The 18,809-nt window shown below is 38.4% G+C and overlaps 1 protein-coding gene across 1 annotated transcript in view; it reads right to left on the bottom strand.

Moving 5' to 3' along the window:
• Nucleotides 1-18,809, bottom strand: part of spns2 (SPNS lysolipid transporter 2, sphingosine-1-phosphate) — a 64,883-nt gene that overhangs the window by 27,140 nt on the left and 18,934 nt on the right. Inside the window, exon 3 of the mRNA XM_083531923.1 lies at nt 513-649. Within this exon, the coding sequence (XP_083388049.1) occupies nt 513-649 (137 nt within the window). The remainder of the gene's footprint in view (nt 1-512; nt 650-18,809) is intronic.

Genomic DNA, 18,809 nt, shown 5'->3' with positions numbered 1-18,809 from the left:
TAATTATTAGATAAGACAGCTAATCAGGCCAGAGAAAAGCTAAATGACTATAAATAGATCACATCCGACTTTTTATTTTTTTTTAGATACCTGCCCTGGTCTGAACAGTGAACTGACAATATGGCTTGTTTTAATTACACTTGCTTAAGTGCTATTGGACAAGGAAGTAAGCATTTTACGCTAGTGCTGATGAAAAAAGACCAGCGTGAAATCTCTTAATTGTCAAACGGCCATGTATTAGCATACCACCATTGGGTTAGCTTTATCTTTGGACTTGTGCTGTATTACTTGTAGTGCTGTAGGTTACGACCTTGATTTTAACAGCACATTATGTGTTTCGGCTGCACCAAATGGACCACATTTATCATTTATTAAGAACACACGCTGATGAGCTTAAAAAGAATTGATGTAAAGTCACAAAGCCGCCAAGCTTCTCAAAGTCACCCGGTCCTGTTTAAACTTTTGATATAAGGCCATACTTGTGAGTAGACAGTCTTATTACGACCTCTTACCTCTTGGGTGATGAAGGAGCTCAGTAGTGTCACCGCCGACCAGAAGAAGATGCCGCAGCTCAGAATGACCTTCCTGTTAAATCGGTCGCCAAGGTAACCGAAGATGGGCGCTGCCACCATGAAACTGCAGATGAAAACTGTGAGAGAGAAAATGAGAAATTTCACATTAAATACAATAGAACACATTTTTCAAAAACATATTGTTACTGTTTTATTTTTTATTTGGAATCAGATACATGAATATTCCTCAGGACCATTAGAGAAATTATATGGAAATTTGGAATGTATCTAGATTCTTCATTATGCATCAAAGTGCTACACTAAACCAATGTAGGAGGGCTATTCAAGGCTTGATTCAGCTTTCCAACCCACTTCCCACCTACAAGCCCCTGCTGCTCTGTATCCTGTGTCCAAGCAACAGCTATTCCAAAGTAGATACTTATAATCAAGGTTGTTAGAAGATCTAGAAATTGCTCTTGATTGGTTTTAATACGTTGTGACATCAGGTTCCTCTTTTCACCTTTCAAGTTTGCGATATATGATATGGAAACTCAAATTACAGTTCTTTACAGCTAAACTGCAGTTGCTATGAAACTCCACTGCTGACATTTCAGTTTTCAGTTTGTTCGCTGCAGAAAGAAAGCTCTCATACATGGAAATGAAACTCTGTTTCCCTGAAGAGAATATTTATAACAAAGGCTTATGTGACTATAGACTAGTAGCAACCACCCTTTGATATGTTGAATGTAGCAGAGTAAAAGAGAGATAGAAAGGAAATTAATTTGCATTGCTGTTAATTAGACTTTGTTGAGGGCGGAGTTACATTTATTAAGGAGCTTTTAAAGTCTTACCAGGGGATTTCAAATGTAAGCACCACTGTTTCAACATAATCTCTGTGAAGATATGGGTGTATGTTGAGTCCAAACTGATTTTAAATTCACAGCATATTCTAACACTAGACAATGCAAAATCGGGTTGCAAATTTAAATCCCTAATGACCAATTCAGAGGTGATAGTGACAATAAAATCATGACTTAAATTGTCATGAGGAAAATGAAAGGAAACCATATTTAAAAGGTGGCTCATTCTTCTAGGGGATACCAACTAGGATTAAAAATCATTACTTTTTTACAGCCATAAACAAAGTCAGACAGTAGCTACTCTGTTCAATAAATAGTTCACAGTAATATTACTCACTGAAAGAAGCATGAGTCTTGGGTGTAAACTGTTTCTAATGTTTCACTATAATATGTTTATAGATGCATCTTTGAACTCGACCAGAGTTCTTTTGCTCTCCCATACACACACACACTTTATACTGCCGGTCTATTGAGATGTCAACAAGTTGTTTTCTAACAAGGTCACAGAGAATCGTGGATGTGAAGTGTCACTAATACGAACATGACCAGTGTCTTCACAATCAGCTAAAGAACAGATTTGAATTTCATATTGCTTGGAGTTGATCTGCATATTTCAAGAGTCAACAAACAGACTGATGTTTTTCAAAAAATTCGACCTGAAAGTATGGCTCCTCTTGTCTGAGATAAACAATATAATTGCTAGTAACACAGCTAGATAAGATATGATCTCATAAACCAGGTTAAGTAGGTTTTTTGCAGGTCAAAGTTCAAGTATTCTAACCGCATCCAACACATTTGTTCAGCTAGGTCAGCTGGGTCATGTTGACAAAACAACAACAAAAAAAGTAGGCTAGAAATTACACGTGTTAATTCTCTTCTTGTTTTTATATAGTAGTTGGATTCTCTTATTACTAAGTGCTAGGTATGTATGCTAAGTAGCTAGCAAAAAAAAAACTAAGCAAATGTTTGCAATATATATAATATAGTTTAGAAAGTCATTATACAATTATAATAATCACAAAAATATAATATATATGATCATAAAAAATGGAAATCAAATGTAGGTAAATTGTGAGCTACTGTAGTAACATGACATGAGCAAGATGGAGTTTTCTTGTGGACTAAATTTCGTGTGTTGCTGGACCATTTAAATAGTTTCTTTGAATAAAATGTTAAAAATAAGATTTTAACAAAATAAATTTATAAATGAGTCTATAAAGTACTTAGCATTTAGAAATCACAATTCTAAATACCTTTGCTTTTTCCACTCATTGTAAAGTAGGGAGCTTGGTGATACCAAATTCTTTAAAATAACATACTGTTAATATTTCCTCACGCCAAATACTGATGTCTGCTTTGAATCTGTGATATCTTTTGAATTGTTTTTATTTATTTAAAAAAAAAAAAAAAAAATCCCATAATTACCTAACACTAAAACACAACACAATATTGATGGTTAACACTAAAGAACTTTAAGCAAAAAGAATATGTTCTGGTGTCTATGTGGCTCGTTTTGCAAAATAATAAAAGATTAAGATTGTAAACTTGCAGTGATACACTGTACCGTGCCTTACCTGGACAGTGTGCCGTCACTGTTTATAACACATCACCTTGGCATTGATTTATCATCACCAGATAACATGAATACAGCTTGTTATTGTTATATGTCAGTAAGTAGAATGGGATCTCCAGTGGACTTCCTACTGATACTCTGAGTGACTAATCTGTGATCAACATGCAAAGCAATGGGTGAGGTGTGCATAGCTAATGTATGACACCCGGAATAGAAACCAAATGCATAACATAACAATGTTATTGTTACTGTGGAAGGAAGCGTTTGCATGTGTGTTTCCTAATGTGTATTACATATTGTGCCTCTAGTATATGTTGTAATGCCAAATTAGCTACTCTGAGAGATTAGACTGCTAAGAAAACCTTTTAGATATACAATTTTAAGTACTCGGTAGCATTAAAGTTGTTACTATATATGGAAATCAAATGGAATTTCATGGTTACTCAAAATAAAGCATCTGCACCTGCTTTATATAATGGCAGCTCAATGCTCCCAATGTTAAAAATGCCAAATTCAACATCCTATCCACCTAATCACCTTCCCAACAACTCTACACTTGCACATGAGAGACTCTTCAGCTGTGTGTCAAACTTGAATAGAGGTACTGACAACCAAAAGGAGAAGCGTTAAAAGCATGTTATCCTAACATGCTGTTATGCTAACCTCCTATTAACCTAAGGTCTGATACTTGGTTCTCTGGTAATGTCTCTGATAATGACTTCAACTCCCTGTGCACACTCACAAGGGGAATCTTGACGTGCGTGAAAAAGAAAAAAGATAAACGAGAACACAAAGGCAGCAGAAATTAACGTGAGACGAGGTTGATACGAGATAGCACAATACAGCATGTGATTGGGGGGGAAAAAAAGAGCTCCGAAAATATTCATGCCACATCTTCTTAAACTGTTTAACAATGCTAACATGTGTGTTCATTCAAAAAGCTTATCTGCTTTGTTTAGAGTGTTAAGCTTCGCATGTGATCAGACTCACCCTACATTCTCAGCTGATGAAGATGACCTGGGTGTATCTTCCTACCTAAGCTTTCTAACCCCACAACAAGTAGAAACACCCATTTTGCTAAATGTCACAGACGTTCTTTCACTCTGGAAATATGTTTAGTGTTAAACAGAACTGGGTATAAGCATGACTCAAAATGCAATAGCAAAACCCAGGAATGTTTAAATGAAAGAATTTAAAGAAGCAGGTTTAAAACACACGCACACACCTTTTTCCACCGACACCAATCGAATTCTGCCTGGCATGCATGCATAACATCCAAAATCTCGCCCTGCTTAAGAGTTATGAGGAAACTATTCAATTTCTGTCACAGGGGCTCCACTGCATCCTTGCTCAACAAAGACGGTGCAGATACTTTCCTTCTAGGTTGTTCCGACCTGAAGCTATGAAGCTCATTAGTGTGGCTGTCTACCTAGACACTAATCTTATCATTATTTCAGTAATAGCTTAGTCATTTGGCGAGCTTGGACTGTCCATCTAGTAGATTCATTAAGAAAAATGTGAGGTCAACACACCAACCTTACAAGAATTAGCACTTATGATTTCCTTTCAACCTTTTTTGACTTCACTTCACTTTTTTTTGCAGCACTTCAAATTCCTTTGCCAGTTACTGAGGGATAAAGAAAATTAGTCGCTGGTTTGAGTAACACTTACTTAAAACTTTAGTCAAGGGCGCACACACACAGACACACACACACACACACACACACACACACACACACACACACACACACACACACATATACATACATATATATATATATATATATATATATATATATATATATATATATATATATATATATATATATATATATATATAAAAAATCCTATATAATAAGATGGTAAAGTTGTCATTAGGTACATGTAAAAAGACCATATTTATGACCAACTTATGACAGGATTCAAGAATTTGTTAAGGAATATGATAGTGTGGGCTTTTTAGTCAGTCCTTTAGTTTTCATTTTGTTAAAAACCTGAGTGAATTCCAAGCTAAGTACATTTTAGTCATGCATGCAGTACATTTCTGCACCTGTGCCTGAGAGCAAGCAAGTTTCAGGGTGTTCCTTAAGGAACAATTACATTGGCTGTCAGTGAGGTAAAAAGGATTATTAATAGAATAAATGTCTTTGGTATGTAACCACCACACTCCTGACGGCCTTCCTGTGTCTTGTGCAAGCAGGCCATTGTGTATTTTGTTTATTTATATAATTGTCGCAAGGACCTCCTGCTGTGCTATTAGCTTTGTATGGAAAAAAAAAAAAACATCCTTTGGTTTTGTGGGCTTTCACCGGAAACTAATTTGCATGTGTGCTTTCTGCATGTTTTCCGCATGCTCATATGTGACTAAGTGTTCATTCTGTTAACACTCTGAGTGTGCTTGGATAAAAAAGGAAGTTACTTTGATCACTGCAGCACAATGGACTGTAATGAACTTTTATTTCAAACGAAAATAAAAAAGAAAGAGTCTGGCCAGTTTCATCAAACTGTGTTACCACCATAATCCTGAAGACTACAATTTAGCCATTCAGCGTATTTTTCTTTTACGATCATGGGTCAGGAGATGGCAGAGGATTCATGTCCCAGACAAATCCAGAACTAAATTTTTAAAAATAACAATGGGCAAAGACAGTAATATATAAACCAAAGGGTAAATCTAAATTACCAGAGTACTCAACAGTCAAGACAAGACTCAGACAAGACAAAAGGTGGGCAAGAATTTGTAATGAGGAAATGCTTGCATTGGACTATTTAATAGGGGCTGGAGATACTATCCTCAGCTGATGTGTACAAACAGCCTTACTGACTGCTACAGAGAAAAGATTCAGTGGTTGGATGTAATTTTCATGCTTAAACTCAATAATGTTGAACACAGTCACAGTCAGTTGAACACAGTCAGTGTTATAGCCAATTAATGCTATAATACTATTAAAATGTTATTTTCATTGTTTGGGAGCTTTGTGAATGCTTGCCACATAAACCTACTGATCATTATTTCATGTATATTCTATACAATACCTTTACTTGCTAAATATTAAAATGGATTTCTCTTTTCTGCAGTAATAATGCTGTGACAGTGAAAAGGAGTCGTTGTAATTATCCCAGCATTATCTGACATGGATCTTAATAATACCAAGACGACCGGACATCCCGTGACGAACTGAATTACTGTAAATGTTTAGCTGAGAGTGGTGTGCAAATCACAATTATATATCTGCACATTAGAATTACATAACTCTTACTTTACATTCTCTCTGTCACTAATAAATCATGTTTGTATGGGTTCCAGTGTTTGCCACCTGATAGACCATGATACTTTCTTTTTTGTACACACCTACTCACGGAGATTGTGAAGATGACTGGTGTACACACTTCATATTTTATATTACTGATTCACTGTGATGTAACAAACACAGAGTGTATTTAATGTCTTGCTTACGAATGTGTTAAACTCTTATATAAAGCATATATGGATACATATATTGATTTCAATCATGATAGCTATGCTGCATTCCATTCTGTCACCTTCCAGGACGACAATCTCTTTAAGTACACAACAACCACTGTCACATGCATACCTTTATGCTTAATCAACCTGTTTCAACTAACGTGATACAACCTGGAGCATTGTACGCTTTTTTTTTTCCCACAACACCTGTGCCAGCTTTAAGCCGAAACTTGCATTGTTTCACTCGTCACCGCAGTAACACCTACAGTATTAAAACAGTAATGAGGCACCATGCCTACATGCCATGGCTCCGGAGGAAGGATGGCAAAAATTAAACTCATTGCTTTAATTACACAATTTAAGACACATACCTGAGGAGGAGCAGGAGTTGATGAGGCGATTACAACCCAAGTGTAGTCAAGGTTTTTTTTTGGCATAGATGCATTTTTTCCTCATGTATATTCTAGTACATTATTTAAGCAGATTCTGTTGTCAGCTTTCTCTTGACCTCAAATCCTTAAGTACATTTTGCTCAAGGGGTTTTGTAATGCTGTAAATACCTCATTTAAAAAAAATAAATAAATAAAATAAAAAAAACGTCCTAATTGCATATAAATAGGAATGGAGCTTTAGGTTAGATTTGTAGGTGGAATAACTCTGTTACTAAAAATTCAAACCAAAAACAAAATCCAACCATGTCCCCACAGTTTGTTTGTGATTTTATATAATATGCCTGATTAGATTAAAGTTGCATAGTGTGAGGTTTCTCTCTTTTTTTAAGTTTTTACCTAACGCTTGCATTGTGTTTCATCAGATTGTGTGCGTTCCAGATTTATTCATCTGTGAAGCACAGTGTTTGCAGCTAAAAGCTTCTTTCCGTCCTATTTACTTGATGACTTGATTTGAAAACATTAGTATAGCATTTACATTTTTCCTGCAGGACTCTAATCTCCTCTGACAGCCCATAAGTCAGGTTTGATACTCATGAATGTGTCAGTATATATAAGTGGGTGCTGCCATGTAGGCAGTTGATGACTAAGCAGACACACTCTCCAATGTCAGATTGTAGCCTTTCATTTATGCCATTTTTTTTGACATGTTACTATGACAACTCAGGAGGTGGTACCTGTGTGTGTGTATGTCTGAGTGCATGCACGTGTATGTTATCTTCTTTGTTGGGATCACGAATGCACTTCTTTGTCCACTCATTCGCAGCCTTCCCGTCAAGGGCAAGTGCTTTCAGACACGCAGCCTTTACCTGAAGTGAATAGTGGGCTTTTTGTGTAGTGCTAATTGTGTTTGGATACAAGCGCAATTGTGGGGGTGTGGGTGGGAGAATCATCGTGACTAGGAACACAGAATGGCAAGAAGCCTTAAATATGGATGTCACACAGACAAGGGTAACACACGTCACTAAACTATTACAATTTGTACTTAGAATATACATTTTCAATGTCATTGTACTGGCCATGTTCCAATAGTTTTGAAAGCTGTCTTGTCCGATTCCCAGCGTGAGAAACCTTGCTTATCATCTTAGATTGTTCCAGTTTGCGGTTATATATTATTAGTAGAGCTATCCTAACATTTCTATCTAAAACCTTACGTTTAATTTCTGAAAGCTTCCAAGCTGAACCTCTTATTTGTGCTGTAAATGCATTCTTGTGTGAACATCCAAATTGAAGCTGTCAAAGCCATAGTAATCACATTATTGATGGCTGCACTTGTGTGCTCCCTAAAGCCACCTCAGATCAGTGAAAACAGGTCACTTGTCAATGAACTTACAAGACACACGCACACACACTCATGCACACACTACACTGCGTGGCTCTGCTGTTCACTAAGTGATTAAAATCTTCCTTTTCATCTGCTATGAATAAACCATTGCCACACACGCTGGCGCTGAGGAGACTGCCGTAAATGAGACAGGAGTTTGCTGTCTCAAAGTCTGGCTGAATTACTCAATGAAAACATCACGTAATGCGGCAGAGATAAAACCTAAACAGTCGAAAGTCTGGGCAAGGGACAAGGTTTCTTCGCAAGTCTTGATTCAATATTTTGCATTCCTTATCAGTTTTCTCATAGAGATAAGGATGTTTGCTACCGATGGCTGTGTTGTCGAATACAATGGTGTGAAATGAATTTAATCCTGTCTGGTTTGATGTCAGGGTCCTGCACGCTTGATCTCACTGCGTAAAATATTAAGTCACGGAAGCGGTGTTGTAAGTATTTGGGGCAGCAGTGATACAGGAGAGTGAGGGAGACAGACAGACAGACAGACAGACAGAGCGATGAGTAATACTATATTCAAAGCCTTGAACATGTCTTGACATGTTTGATTACTAACATTTGCAACTGTGAGCTGTGTGTTACCACGGGAAGTGTGTAAGTGTGAGTGTGTGCTGTTTTTTTTTTTATATATACTGTGCATATCACAGTGTATATGTAGCCTACAGAAATGATTGGTTGTCAAAAATAAAGTGCACCCTCATTAATCTGCGCTACATCTGAGCGTCTTGGTGCTTTATATTTACCCAACTATGCACAAGTACCCTGTGATCATATAAAAATAATTGTAAACATTTTCACTACTGTTATTATTTTTCCAAAGCAACAGCCAAAGCGTCTATCTTTCTTTCTTATATTTGGCACTCTTCTTTGGTCTATCTGTTCTGTGGTACTGAAGTGTGCTCAGCGTAATAATTATTCAAAATGTTCTAAACGTATCTCTCTATGGCCTGGGAAACAATTAAAACACAGTTTTCTTTTAAAACTCGATAGTTGGGATGGATGTAACAGGATGCGGGAAACAGAAAGTCTTAAGTCTTAAGTATAATAAAAGAAAGTTGTATAAACACTTATTTCGGAAAGTATTAACAAATCTGTAGTAGCTTCATAGGTGCACTGAGCAAATAATCAGGAGTATTGTATCTATTTACATTCAAGCGTTGGGCTATATGTTTGTAGGGATTTTTCCTGGGGTGTGAATGACTGGCATCCCTCTGGGCCTTTTCCCAGGTTTCAAAACGAACTGTCGAACAAATGAAAGCCCAATGATCCAAGCGTTCCAACAGCTTGTGTGAAGATGGCTATTGGTTGGACATTTTGAAGAATTTTAAAAGGCATTTTTTCCAGGCTTGACAGACACTAATGTAGTTATAGTATTCAGACTATGGCAATCATCTGATGACCATCAAAGTGCATATGCTCTATTCTTGTTGAGTTCCTTAGGGCATTGAGTGTTTCTTGTCATTTCCTGACAACTTTTTTCAGAAAAAGAGGATCACGGTTCCTTGCCAACATAGATTTCTATAACTGATGAATGAAAAGTTAAGGAATCCTCCTTTGAACCAGGAAAGAAATTTGATCCAACCTACCAAACAATGTGAACGATGCTCAACTAAGCTGCAAAAGCATTTAAAAAATGTTGCCAGATTCAAGTTTCTGTGAAGACCTAAAACGAGTTCTGTTGTTTTATTTCATTTGGCAGTGGGCCAAGAGTAATCAGCGGTTGAAACTTTATAGAATAACCCTCAAGGGTTCAGTCAACAAGGGCTACAAAGGGCCTTGCTCTTCCAACAGTACTTTATTATACAGTACAAAATATACCTGTTTAAAGAGTCTTACCTGGGACTATGGATTAATCCATTTTTTTTTTTTTTTTTCCAATAGCGAATAGAAGCTGCAGGTGTGCATGCTGATGAAATGACAGTTTTACAGGAAGCTCTCTGATTTGCTCAGAGTTTGTGGGTTTTCGATAGAGATACCTGATTTTCTTATGAAAGGGCACTGTGTACACATACACTATACAAGCCTGAATGGAGTTAAAGGTTTTAGTGTACTGTATGTTGAAGTAGAAATAAATGGAGCCAAAACAAACAGGAAATGGAGCCTTTTTTTTTTTTTTTTTAACAAAGAGAGTCATATTAAGAAATACTGCCTTTCGTTAAAAAAAGATAATGGAGATGTCTAATCGGCCGAAATGTTTTTTGATTCTTCAAAAAGAGCTTTTGTTAACTGATGAATGATGACTGTCTTCCATGTTGGTAGATTACTGTGTATAATAGAATTTACCATGGATTATATAGGTATCCTTAAACAGGATTAACAGTCCCTGGAGATCACAGAGGTGTCGATAAATCATAGCGTTATTATCTGCTGAAAAGTAAAGTAACCAATGTGCCATTAAAGACATGCCTCCCCTGTGTTTTAGATCATTATTAGGTCATCTGACATCTACGACTACTGAAGGCAGAAAGGAAAGTTTGCATAAGTGTGGAAATCGGATTGCGCGATGTGATCCTTCTATACTATCTTTTTTCTTTTTCTACATGAAAAATTATCGGGGCTACAGGAAAGAATTTCAACGTGACCCACGGTGTCCATATTTGAAGTATTTAAACTGCTAATTCTTCCATCTCCTTTAGCTGATGACAAATCTCCTTTCACTATTGATAGTTTCCTGATGTGTGTGTGCAAGATCGTTTGAACATATATGACACTAATCTGAAACAGAACCCATACCAAGAATGACATACCATCATATCACAGAGAAGTTTAGTTATTATGCTGTTACCAGTGTCAGTGTCAAGCCCTATTCATAGGTCAGAGACTGAGATAAGAGGAGTAGAGTGATTTAGCACGAGTACCTCGTCCTCTCCAAGCTCTAAATTGCTATCGCACTCATTCACAATTCTTTAGTCAGCAGGAGGAAAGGAAAGGTTGAATTGAACATGTGTGGTGGTGGGATGAGATTCAAGATTAAGTCATAGCGACTGTCAAGTGTATATAACACAGTCCCTGTGACTACATTAAGGACGGATATTTAAGCCGCATGCTGGTGACATCAGACGGCGATAATTGCCTGGGACGGCTGAGAGATGTTAATCTGGAAGCATGTTTAAGATTTAACGTTCACTGTTGGTTAATACGGGAATAAAAATCTTTAAGGGTTTACTTTTGGACTGAAGAATTAGGAGGGTGAGATCCGCTTTACTGTGCCAGAACATCACTTCCCTGTATTAATGCAGTAAATTTGACAGTTCTGGACCACATATTTCTCTAATGCTTACTTTATATAGTCAGAATTTACGGATGATTTCTATTAAGGCTCTGTACAAAAGAATGATGTGCATTTTAATATCACAGTGTTGCTTAACTTTCAGGTCTGATTTGCTAGTAGGAGGTGAACTCACACAGAAGCAGCAGCAATGCTTTACTAGTTTACACAGAGTGTAATGAAAGACACTCCACATGAACAGGTAAAAATATTGTATAATTTTTAACGCATTTTGGAAGAAGTCACGAATATCAGCTGTACATTTTCTGAATAATTTGTGGCATTTGGTGCAAAGATGCATTTGTGCTTTATTAAAATAATGACAGTTTATAGCTAGTATATCATAACCTATATTAAACATTAAATGTAACTATAAATGGATAACTATAAGGGAAATATAACACTTTAGGACACACACAAACACACACACACACACACACACACACACACACACACACACACACACACACACACACACACACACACATATATATCCTATAAGAAAACATCCTGCTATGTTTCATCCGGCTGTTGTCTAACAGTACTCTGGATGTATGGTGTAAGAATGTGGGGTTATTTTGGAGCTTTTTTTTGGCTCCTAATAAAGACACTCAAGCAAAGTGTGTTGAAACACAGGAGGTGACAGACATTAAGCTGCTGTCATATATATATATGTTTAAAAAGCATTGCAAAGCAGCTGAACTTTTTCGAGATTTAATTTCTTGCTCTGGAGTATTTCACCGAACCGCCCGGCTTCCTACATACAACTTCACAAGAACACACACACACACATATCAGTAGCAAACCCACTTCACATTCCATCCCGTCAGTGTCTTTAAACCTCAACATTCATTTCACCACACTTTCCCACTTCAGTACTCTCGGTTTACAAGGATACGTGTGTCTAGGCTTCCAATGGCCACGTCCATCATTTGATGAATGTGTTTTGTGGAAAAGGACTTCCCCGAACGCTATCATGCTTTTTTTTTGGACTCTGAGGAATGTGAGCGGTTAAAAGCCGCTTTCGGAAAACACCCAGAATAATAAGCTGCCAAGTTTTTCGGGGTTAGCCTGTGTGATTGTAGAACATGCATATGTTGAACTGGCACTTTCAGAGTGTGTGTGTGTGTGTGTGTGTGTGTGTGTGTGTGTGTGTGTGTGTGTGTGTGTGTGTGTGTGTGTGTGTGTGTGTATATGTGTGTATATGTGTGTATATGTGTGTGTGAAGTGAAGCAACGGCCGCTGATGAAAGCAAAACCTCAACTCAACTCAACACTTCACAACTGAGGGGTGTTTGTTTAACCGGATCGACTCTGAAATATGTGTATATGCATGAACAAGCAGCATAAACATATCAGTGCAATTTATTTTGCAGCTCATGCACACGACCCTCAGACTGATAACGTGTTCTGAGTGTAGGTGCATTTGGCTGCTGGGGAATAAAATCTAGTCACAGCGGTCATAAATTTGTAGACAGAAATAGAAAATAAGGTATATAATGTGATATGTGGACTATATTGTGTGTTCCCCTTAAAAGTATGTTGCATACTCAAACAAAATGCAGTGGCCAACTTGTTTTCGGTCACAGGAACAGTTCTGGTATTTTATGGCGGCAGAATTGTGGAGCATGGTATATTCGGGTGGGTTTTATTTTAAATAGGGTGCGGAGCTTTCTTTTTCTGTTATAAATACAGGAGCAATATATCTAATGACAGACCAATGCTCAAATAACAGAGTGTGGTGATAAGCGTCCGCGCGCGTGCGCGTGTGTGTGTGTGGCAGCAATTTCCAACCTACAGCGGTTTGAACTTATAGACTAAAAACCATCAGACTCTAGCTAAAGTGTGTGTACATATATATTTTATAAATACACACACTTCTCTTCAGTGGAGTTACCAAGTTTTTAGATATGAGACAACAAACTGGAGCATGGGACGACAAATGCACTAATGTACACAATGGTGCAGTTTTTTCATTTAGAAAGGAATAAAAACATCCATTCGGACTTGCAGACAAATTTGAAGTAATATTCCTGGTGCATTTTCTAGTCTGCCACAAAGCATATAATTATTTGCATTACCAAGTTGGAGGTATGAAATTGGATGGAAATTGTTACAAGAGAGAAAGCTGCCACCCTGTGCAGCCAATCTGGCAACTTCCTGCTTCACTCTCCCTTACCTTGTTGCATACCGTCAGCACAGAAGTAAGCATACCGTACATGGGTGTGATCCACGTGTGTTGGGGCGTAGTGCAGGCTTGCTCTGATTTGTTGATGCACATGTCAATCAATGATAAATACCTTGGAATACTCCTTAATTGAATGTGGTATGTGTGTGTGTGCCAAAATCTAAACTGATCCTATGGAAGTAATGCTAGAATGGAAATTCTATTACTGAATGGTTTGAAATGGAATCTTTATACAGTAGCAGTCCATCCCTCGTGTCTTTAAGGGGAATTCAAGAAAACATAATCCTTCAAGACCTGTGTCCCTGTATATACTGGAACCTGGTTGACCATCTGTGGCATTCACCTATACCATCTTCTTCATTCATTTTCTCCCGCTTATCCGTAATTCGGGTCGCGGGGGCAGCAGTCTAAGCAGACCCCCGCCTCCGACTGCTGCCCAATCCACACAGCACCGTCCCTTACGGTCCCTCCTGCAGGTGGTGAGCCCACGGGAAGGCGGCCCCACGTCACGCCGACGTCACGGACCTTGATATTTCCCCCGTAAGGGACCCCCGGAGCATAGAGGGTTAAGGGCCTTGCTCAAGGGCCCAAGAGTGGCAGCTTGGCGATACCGGGGCTTGAACCCCAGACCTTCCGATCACCAACCCAGCGCCTTAACCGCTGGAGCCACCACTCCCCCATACCAGCTTCTTATTCCCCAAATCTAAAGAATCTATCCAGCCACGCTGTATTAGATCTCGCTGTCTCACTAAGTGGTGCAAGAAGCTGCTTGTCTCTATTTTGCTCATTCTCCAAATCTCTCAATCAGTTGTTGTTTTTTTTTTAATCTTTCAATCACTATCCTTCTCCCCTCTTTATTTCTTGCGCTTGCTTCCTCCTTTTTCTAAACAGCGAGCCTATTAAACTGACAGTGGAACTGCAACAGCTGCCAAGCAGAGACGATACCGTGTCATGTCAGGCACCTAATTACATGAACGCAAAGGTCTGAAAGAAAAAGAGGGAGGGGAAATAAAAAGAGCAGGGGCGAAGCAGCTGTGTTCTGTGTGTGAAAGGACTGCACAGCTGATGATACACAGACAGTTCCTCTTAGTCACAGCCAAAGAAATCAAGAACTGAAAGAGCCTCCATTAAAATGAAAACTAAGAAAAAGGAATGTGTAACGTGGCAAACATACAGTCGATCTACAGTAGCATGAGCTGGCTGGGGTGTGTGTCTGTGTATGTGTGTGTGTGTGTGTGTGTGTGTGTGTGTGTGTGTGTGTGTTTATGTGTGTATATGTGTGTATGTGTGTCTGTGTGAGAGAAAGACAATTCCACACTTGTTTTTTCTTGTGAAAAGGTTGTTCGTCTCTTTCCCAAAGTGCATCAATGATCTCCAGACAAAATCAAATGATATCATAAGCAGCATTCGGAATATCCCACTATCCTTAAAGGAGAGCAAAAAAATCCACCTGTGCCACAATTACTCACACTCCCAACGCAGCCCTGTCTGACAGCACACACTCCGGCCACTGTAACTAAATCAGACGAGTGTGTGCCAGACACAACGGCTAGACGGGGTGAGGTGCAGACAACAGAGCAGACGGAGAAGACCTGCACTTGTGTTCATAACTGAACATGTTCAGGCCGCAGTGGCTCCGAACACACAAAGCACCTGCCTTTCATTTTATTTCAGGCCATGACCTCTTCAACTCACTGATCAATGCAGGCTAAGCATGAAACCTTAATTCGCAGGAAACGGGAGATCAGAATTGCAACCTTTTTGTAAAGAGTCAGACCTCCTACAGTTACAGTTTACTTACAGATATCTAATCTAAAGTAATAGCTACACACTTTGAACATTTTGGATGGTGAATTATAGTCTCTGACTTACCTGTTGCTTGGTTTCATTTTCTAAATACAATTACAAATGGGTCTTAAATCAGATTTGGTGTATTGAAAGAGAGAGAGTTCAGTCAAGTCAAGTCAAGTCAAGTCAAGTCAAGAAGCTTTTATTGTCATTTCAACCATATATAGCTGACGCAGTACACAGTGAAATGAAACAACGTTCCGCCAGAACCCTGGTGCTACATAAACAACATAAAGCTACATAACAGAAAAACAAAGAGCTAAAGACTAGTAAGTGTCCTCGCCACATAAAATGCAATTCGGCTTGGATTTTCTGAGGGTTTGTTGAGAGTTTCATGCTGAACTACCTGAGTTTGTTGCGCACTAACTAGCTAAACAAGAAACAATACAAACACACAAAAAAAGATAAGATCTAATCCAGTGTGACCATGTGACTCACTTTGGGGAGTGCCAACTTTTTTTTTATTATGGGAAAACATAATCTTGGTGAGAAGTAAAATATTTTATCTGTTTCTATGTCTATTTCTATTTCCAATCTTGGGCTGCAATATGAAGAGCCACGGCCATGCATGTGTATATTTACTGCAATATGTCTAATCATATAAATATATATAGCACATTTCTAAAAACTAAATGTGACATTTTGCTTATTAAATGTATTCAGATCAGAATCATCAATCATGACCATTTTTTTCCTGTCATTTTGTATGCAAAGTTCGTGTCAAACTACTCAAAACTGGAAATCCCAATAATGTTAAAAAAAAAAAAGCGTCTACTCCATTTTAAAGCTGCCCTCTTCTCAAATAGCCCTGTCTCTCATAAGACAAAAGGAAAGTTTTGACATTGCTTCGGGACAGTAACCTTATCCAAAGTCAGCCATCTCCATTTTCCCCTTTCTGTCTCCCCATTCTTTCCTCTGCCCTCCTCCCCTCACCTTTCAATTAACCACAATGGCCTGCAGGTATCCTGGCTAGCAGCTTGTTAGATCTGTTTTCTTAAGAGACCCTGATACCTCTCATTCATTACAGCGTCTGATGTACAGCACAGCAGAAACATGGCCTTTTCACACTCATTGTAGTTTACCTCCCAATGGTTAAGGATATGTGTTGAAAAAGGAGACAGTGGACTTAAAGACAGTCTTAACAGGCTTCCCAGGGTGTAATGAGAACGACAATTTGCAGCATAGTGACAAGAAAAGAGTCGCGGAATGCTCATCATTGTGGAAACTGAAAAGATGGCTGACAGGTGTGAATGCGACAGCCTAAAGCACATACCGTACAGATCAGGAAAGAGCATTTGGCACGGATGAAGTTTCACGAGGTCTTGAGATCATCCAGATCATAACCAGATTCAGGACACATGCACTGTCCAGTTTTGCAAAGTTTGTTAGAAATTTGGTGAATAAATTTTATAAACAGAGAGAGCTGATCCTTTGCTATGTCAGATCATTCACATAGAGGTGTTGTGTCATATGGAGCCTTTTATTGAGGTCAGGCATATGCATTGGATTATTTGTTGTATGACCTCATGGCTGATAGACTCCTGATATACTGCTCTAGCAACGGTTGTTAATTAACTAATAATAAAGGTTTATAACGTTAAGGGTCTATTGTGAAAACCGAAAAAACATCAGAACAGACAGATTCTATAGTTTAGCATTTAAAACTTTTGAAATATTGAAAACATTTGAAATATCTTTCATTATTTTCAGAACCTTTAAAGGCTTAAAGTGGCATGTGCTTGTGGACTATTCAGAAGCTCGCTATGTTTTTTTGTAAGTCTGTACTCTAGTATTTTGGTCAAAAACAGAGGCAGTTTTAGATGATCTCAGCTGTGGGGGCCAAGCCTGGACCAGATGTGTTAGAATGAGTTCTTGGTTTTGCTTCGCCAAGCAAGTCGAAAATAACCTGCATGACAACAGGTCAGGGACTAGTGTGGGAACAGAATGCTAATTAGCTAGCTGGTAACGTACACAGATAGCAATCAAGAAATTCTTGGGAGCTATTAGATTGCTTTGGTATTTGTAATTAAAATCTGTGTAAGCGTTATTTAGTATATATATGCCCGGTTTGGTACATCTTTGTGTAAACCACCAAAGCTAATACTACAAAACTAAATGTATTCGTTTTCCAATAAATATAATTAGGTTGAAACGCCTTAATATAGAACTGGAACTCCCAAGTTGTAGTTTTCAACTTGATTTAACGTGAACAGAAAATATGTCTTTCAGGGCAATCTCTATTTCTCGACTGCTCTATTCGTAAAGTTGAAAAAGGTGTAAACTCTCCCAGACTTTAATGTTACACTAGAGTAAGAGACATGCCAGTATTCCCACTCACTCACCCACGCTCACGCAAGTCTCAGATGTTCCCAGGTGACCCCACACACCCACGCTCTACTCTACACGCACATGCAGCCGGTGGCTGAAGCATATGAAATTCTGCAGCAGTGTGTGAGACTGAGGTCAGAAGGATCAGAGTCTACATTGAGCCAGATTTAAACACACACACACTCATACACACACACACGTGTGTATTCTCTATTACGCCCAACTGTATACAGCAAAATCCCCAGAACTGAATTAGGTCTTCCAGTGCTCACTCGTTACTGTCTGGATTAACAGGTGTTGATTAAACCCAGTGAAAGTTTGCTGTGTATAATGTGCTCACACACTCAGCTGAATTAGCTCAGTTTGTTGTTGATTGAAATATAAGCTTTAGCATTCAGGATGCCCTTTGACACCATCGCACAATCTCACATAATAACTTTAAGCATGTGACTTTGGTTTATTCCCTAGTGCTTGCCTGCATTAAGACTTACATGATAACAAAATACAAACTAGATCATTACAGTTAGATTCCTGTTTGCGATACAACAACATACTGTTGCTAGCTTGCAAACTATATAGGAAGGTGGTAAATAAATCAGATAAGGCAGATAGAAATTCTGCTTGCCAGTATGTTTCTGGTTACGTATACCACAGAATTTAGCATTCTACAAGCAAATATGAAAAAAATATATAATCAGAGCGGACAACGTGGGGCGATATATTTGTTGAACTTTCAATGGGCCGATTGCTGAACGAGTCCACTATGTTTTTATCATGTGGTGGTTATTTAAACATATTGGGCAATTTTTGCCTACCAACAACAAAAGAATCTTTCAAACAAATGGCATACTAATTTGGTCTTGGCTGTGTCCAGCCAGTAGCTCCACCCCTGCTGAGAATGAACCAACAGCGTGCACTCACTACTGGGACTGAGCCAATCACCTGCATCTCCAACCAATCGTCCAGTCAAAATGAATCA

The sequence above is a fragment of the Silurus aristotelis genome (genome assembly GCF_946808225.1).
Source record: "Silurus aristotelis genome assembly, chromosome: 26".
NCBI classification, from domain to species: domain Eukaryota; kingdom Metazoa; phylum Chordata; class Actinopteri; order Siluriformes; family Siluridae; genus Silurus; species Silurus aristotelis.
This window is presented reverse-complemented; position numbering and strand designations above follow the sequence as displayed.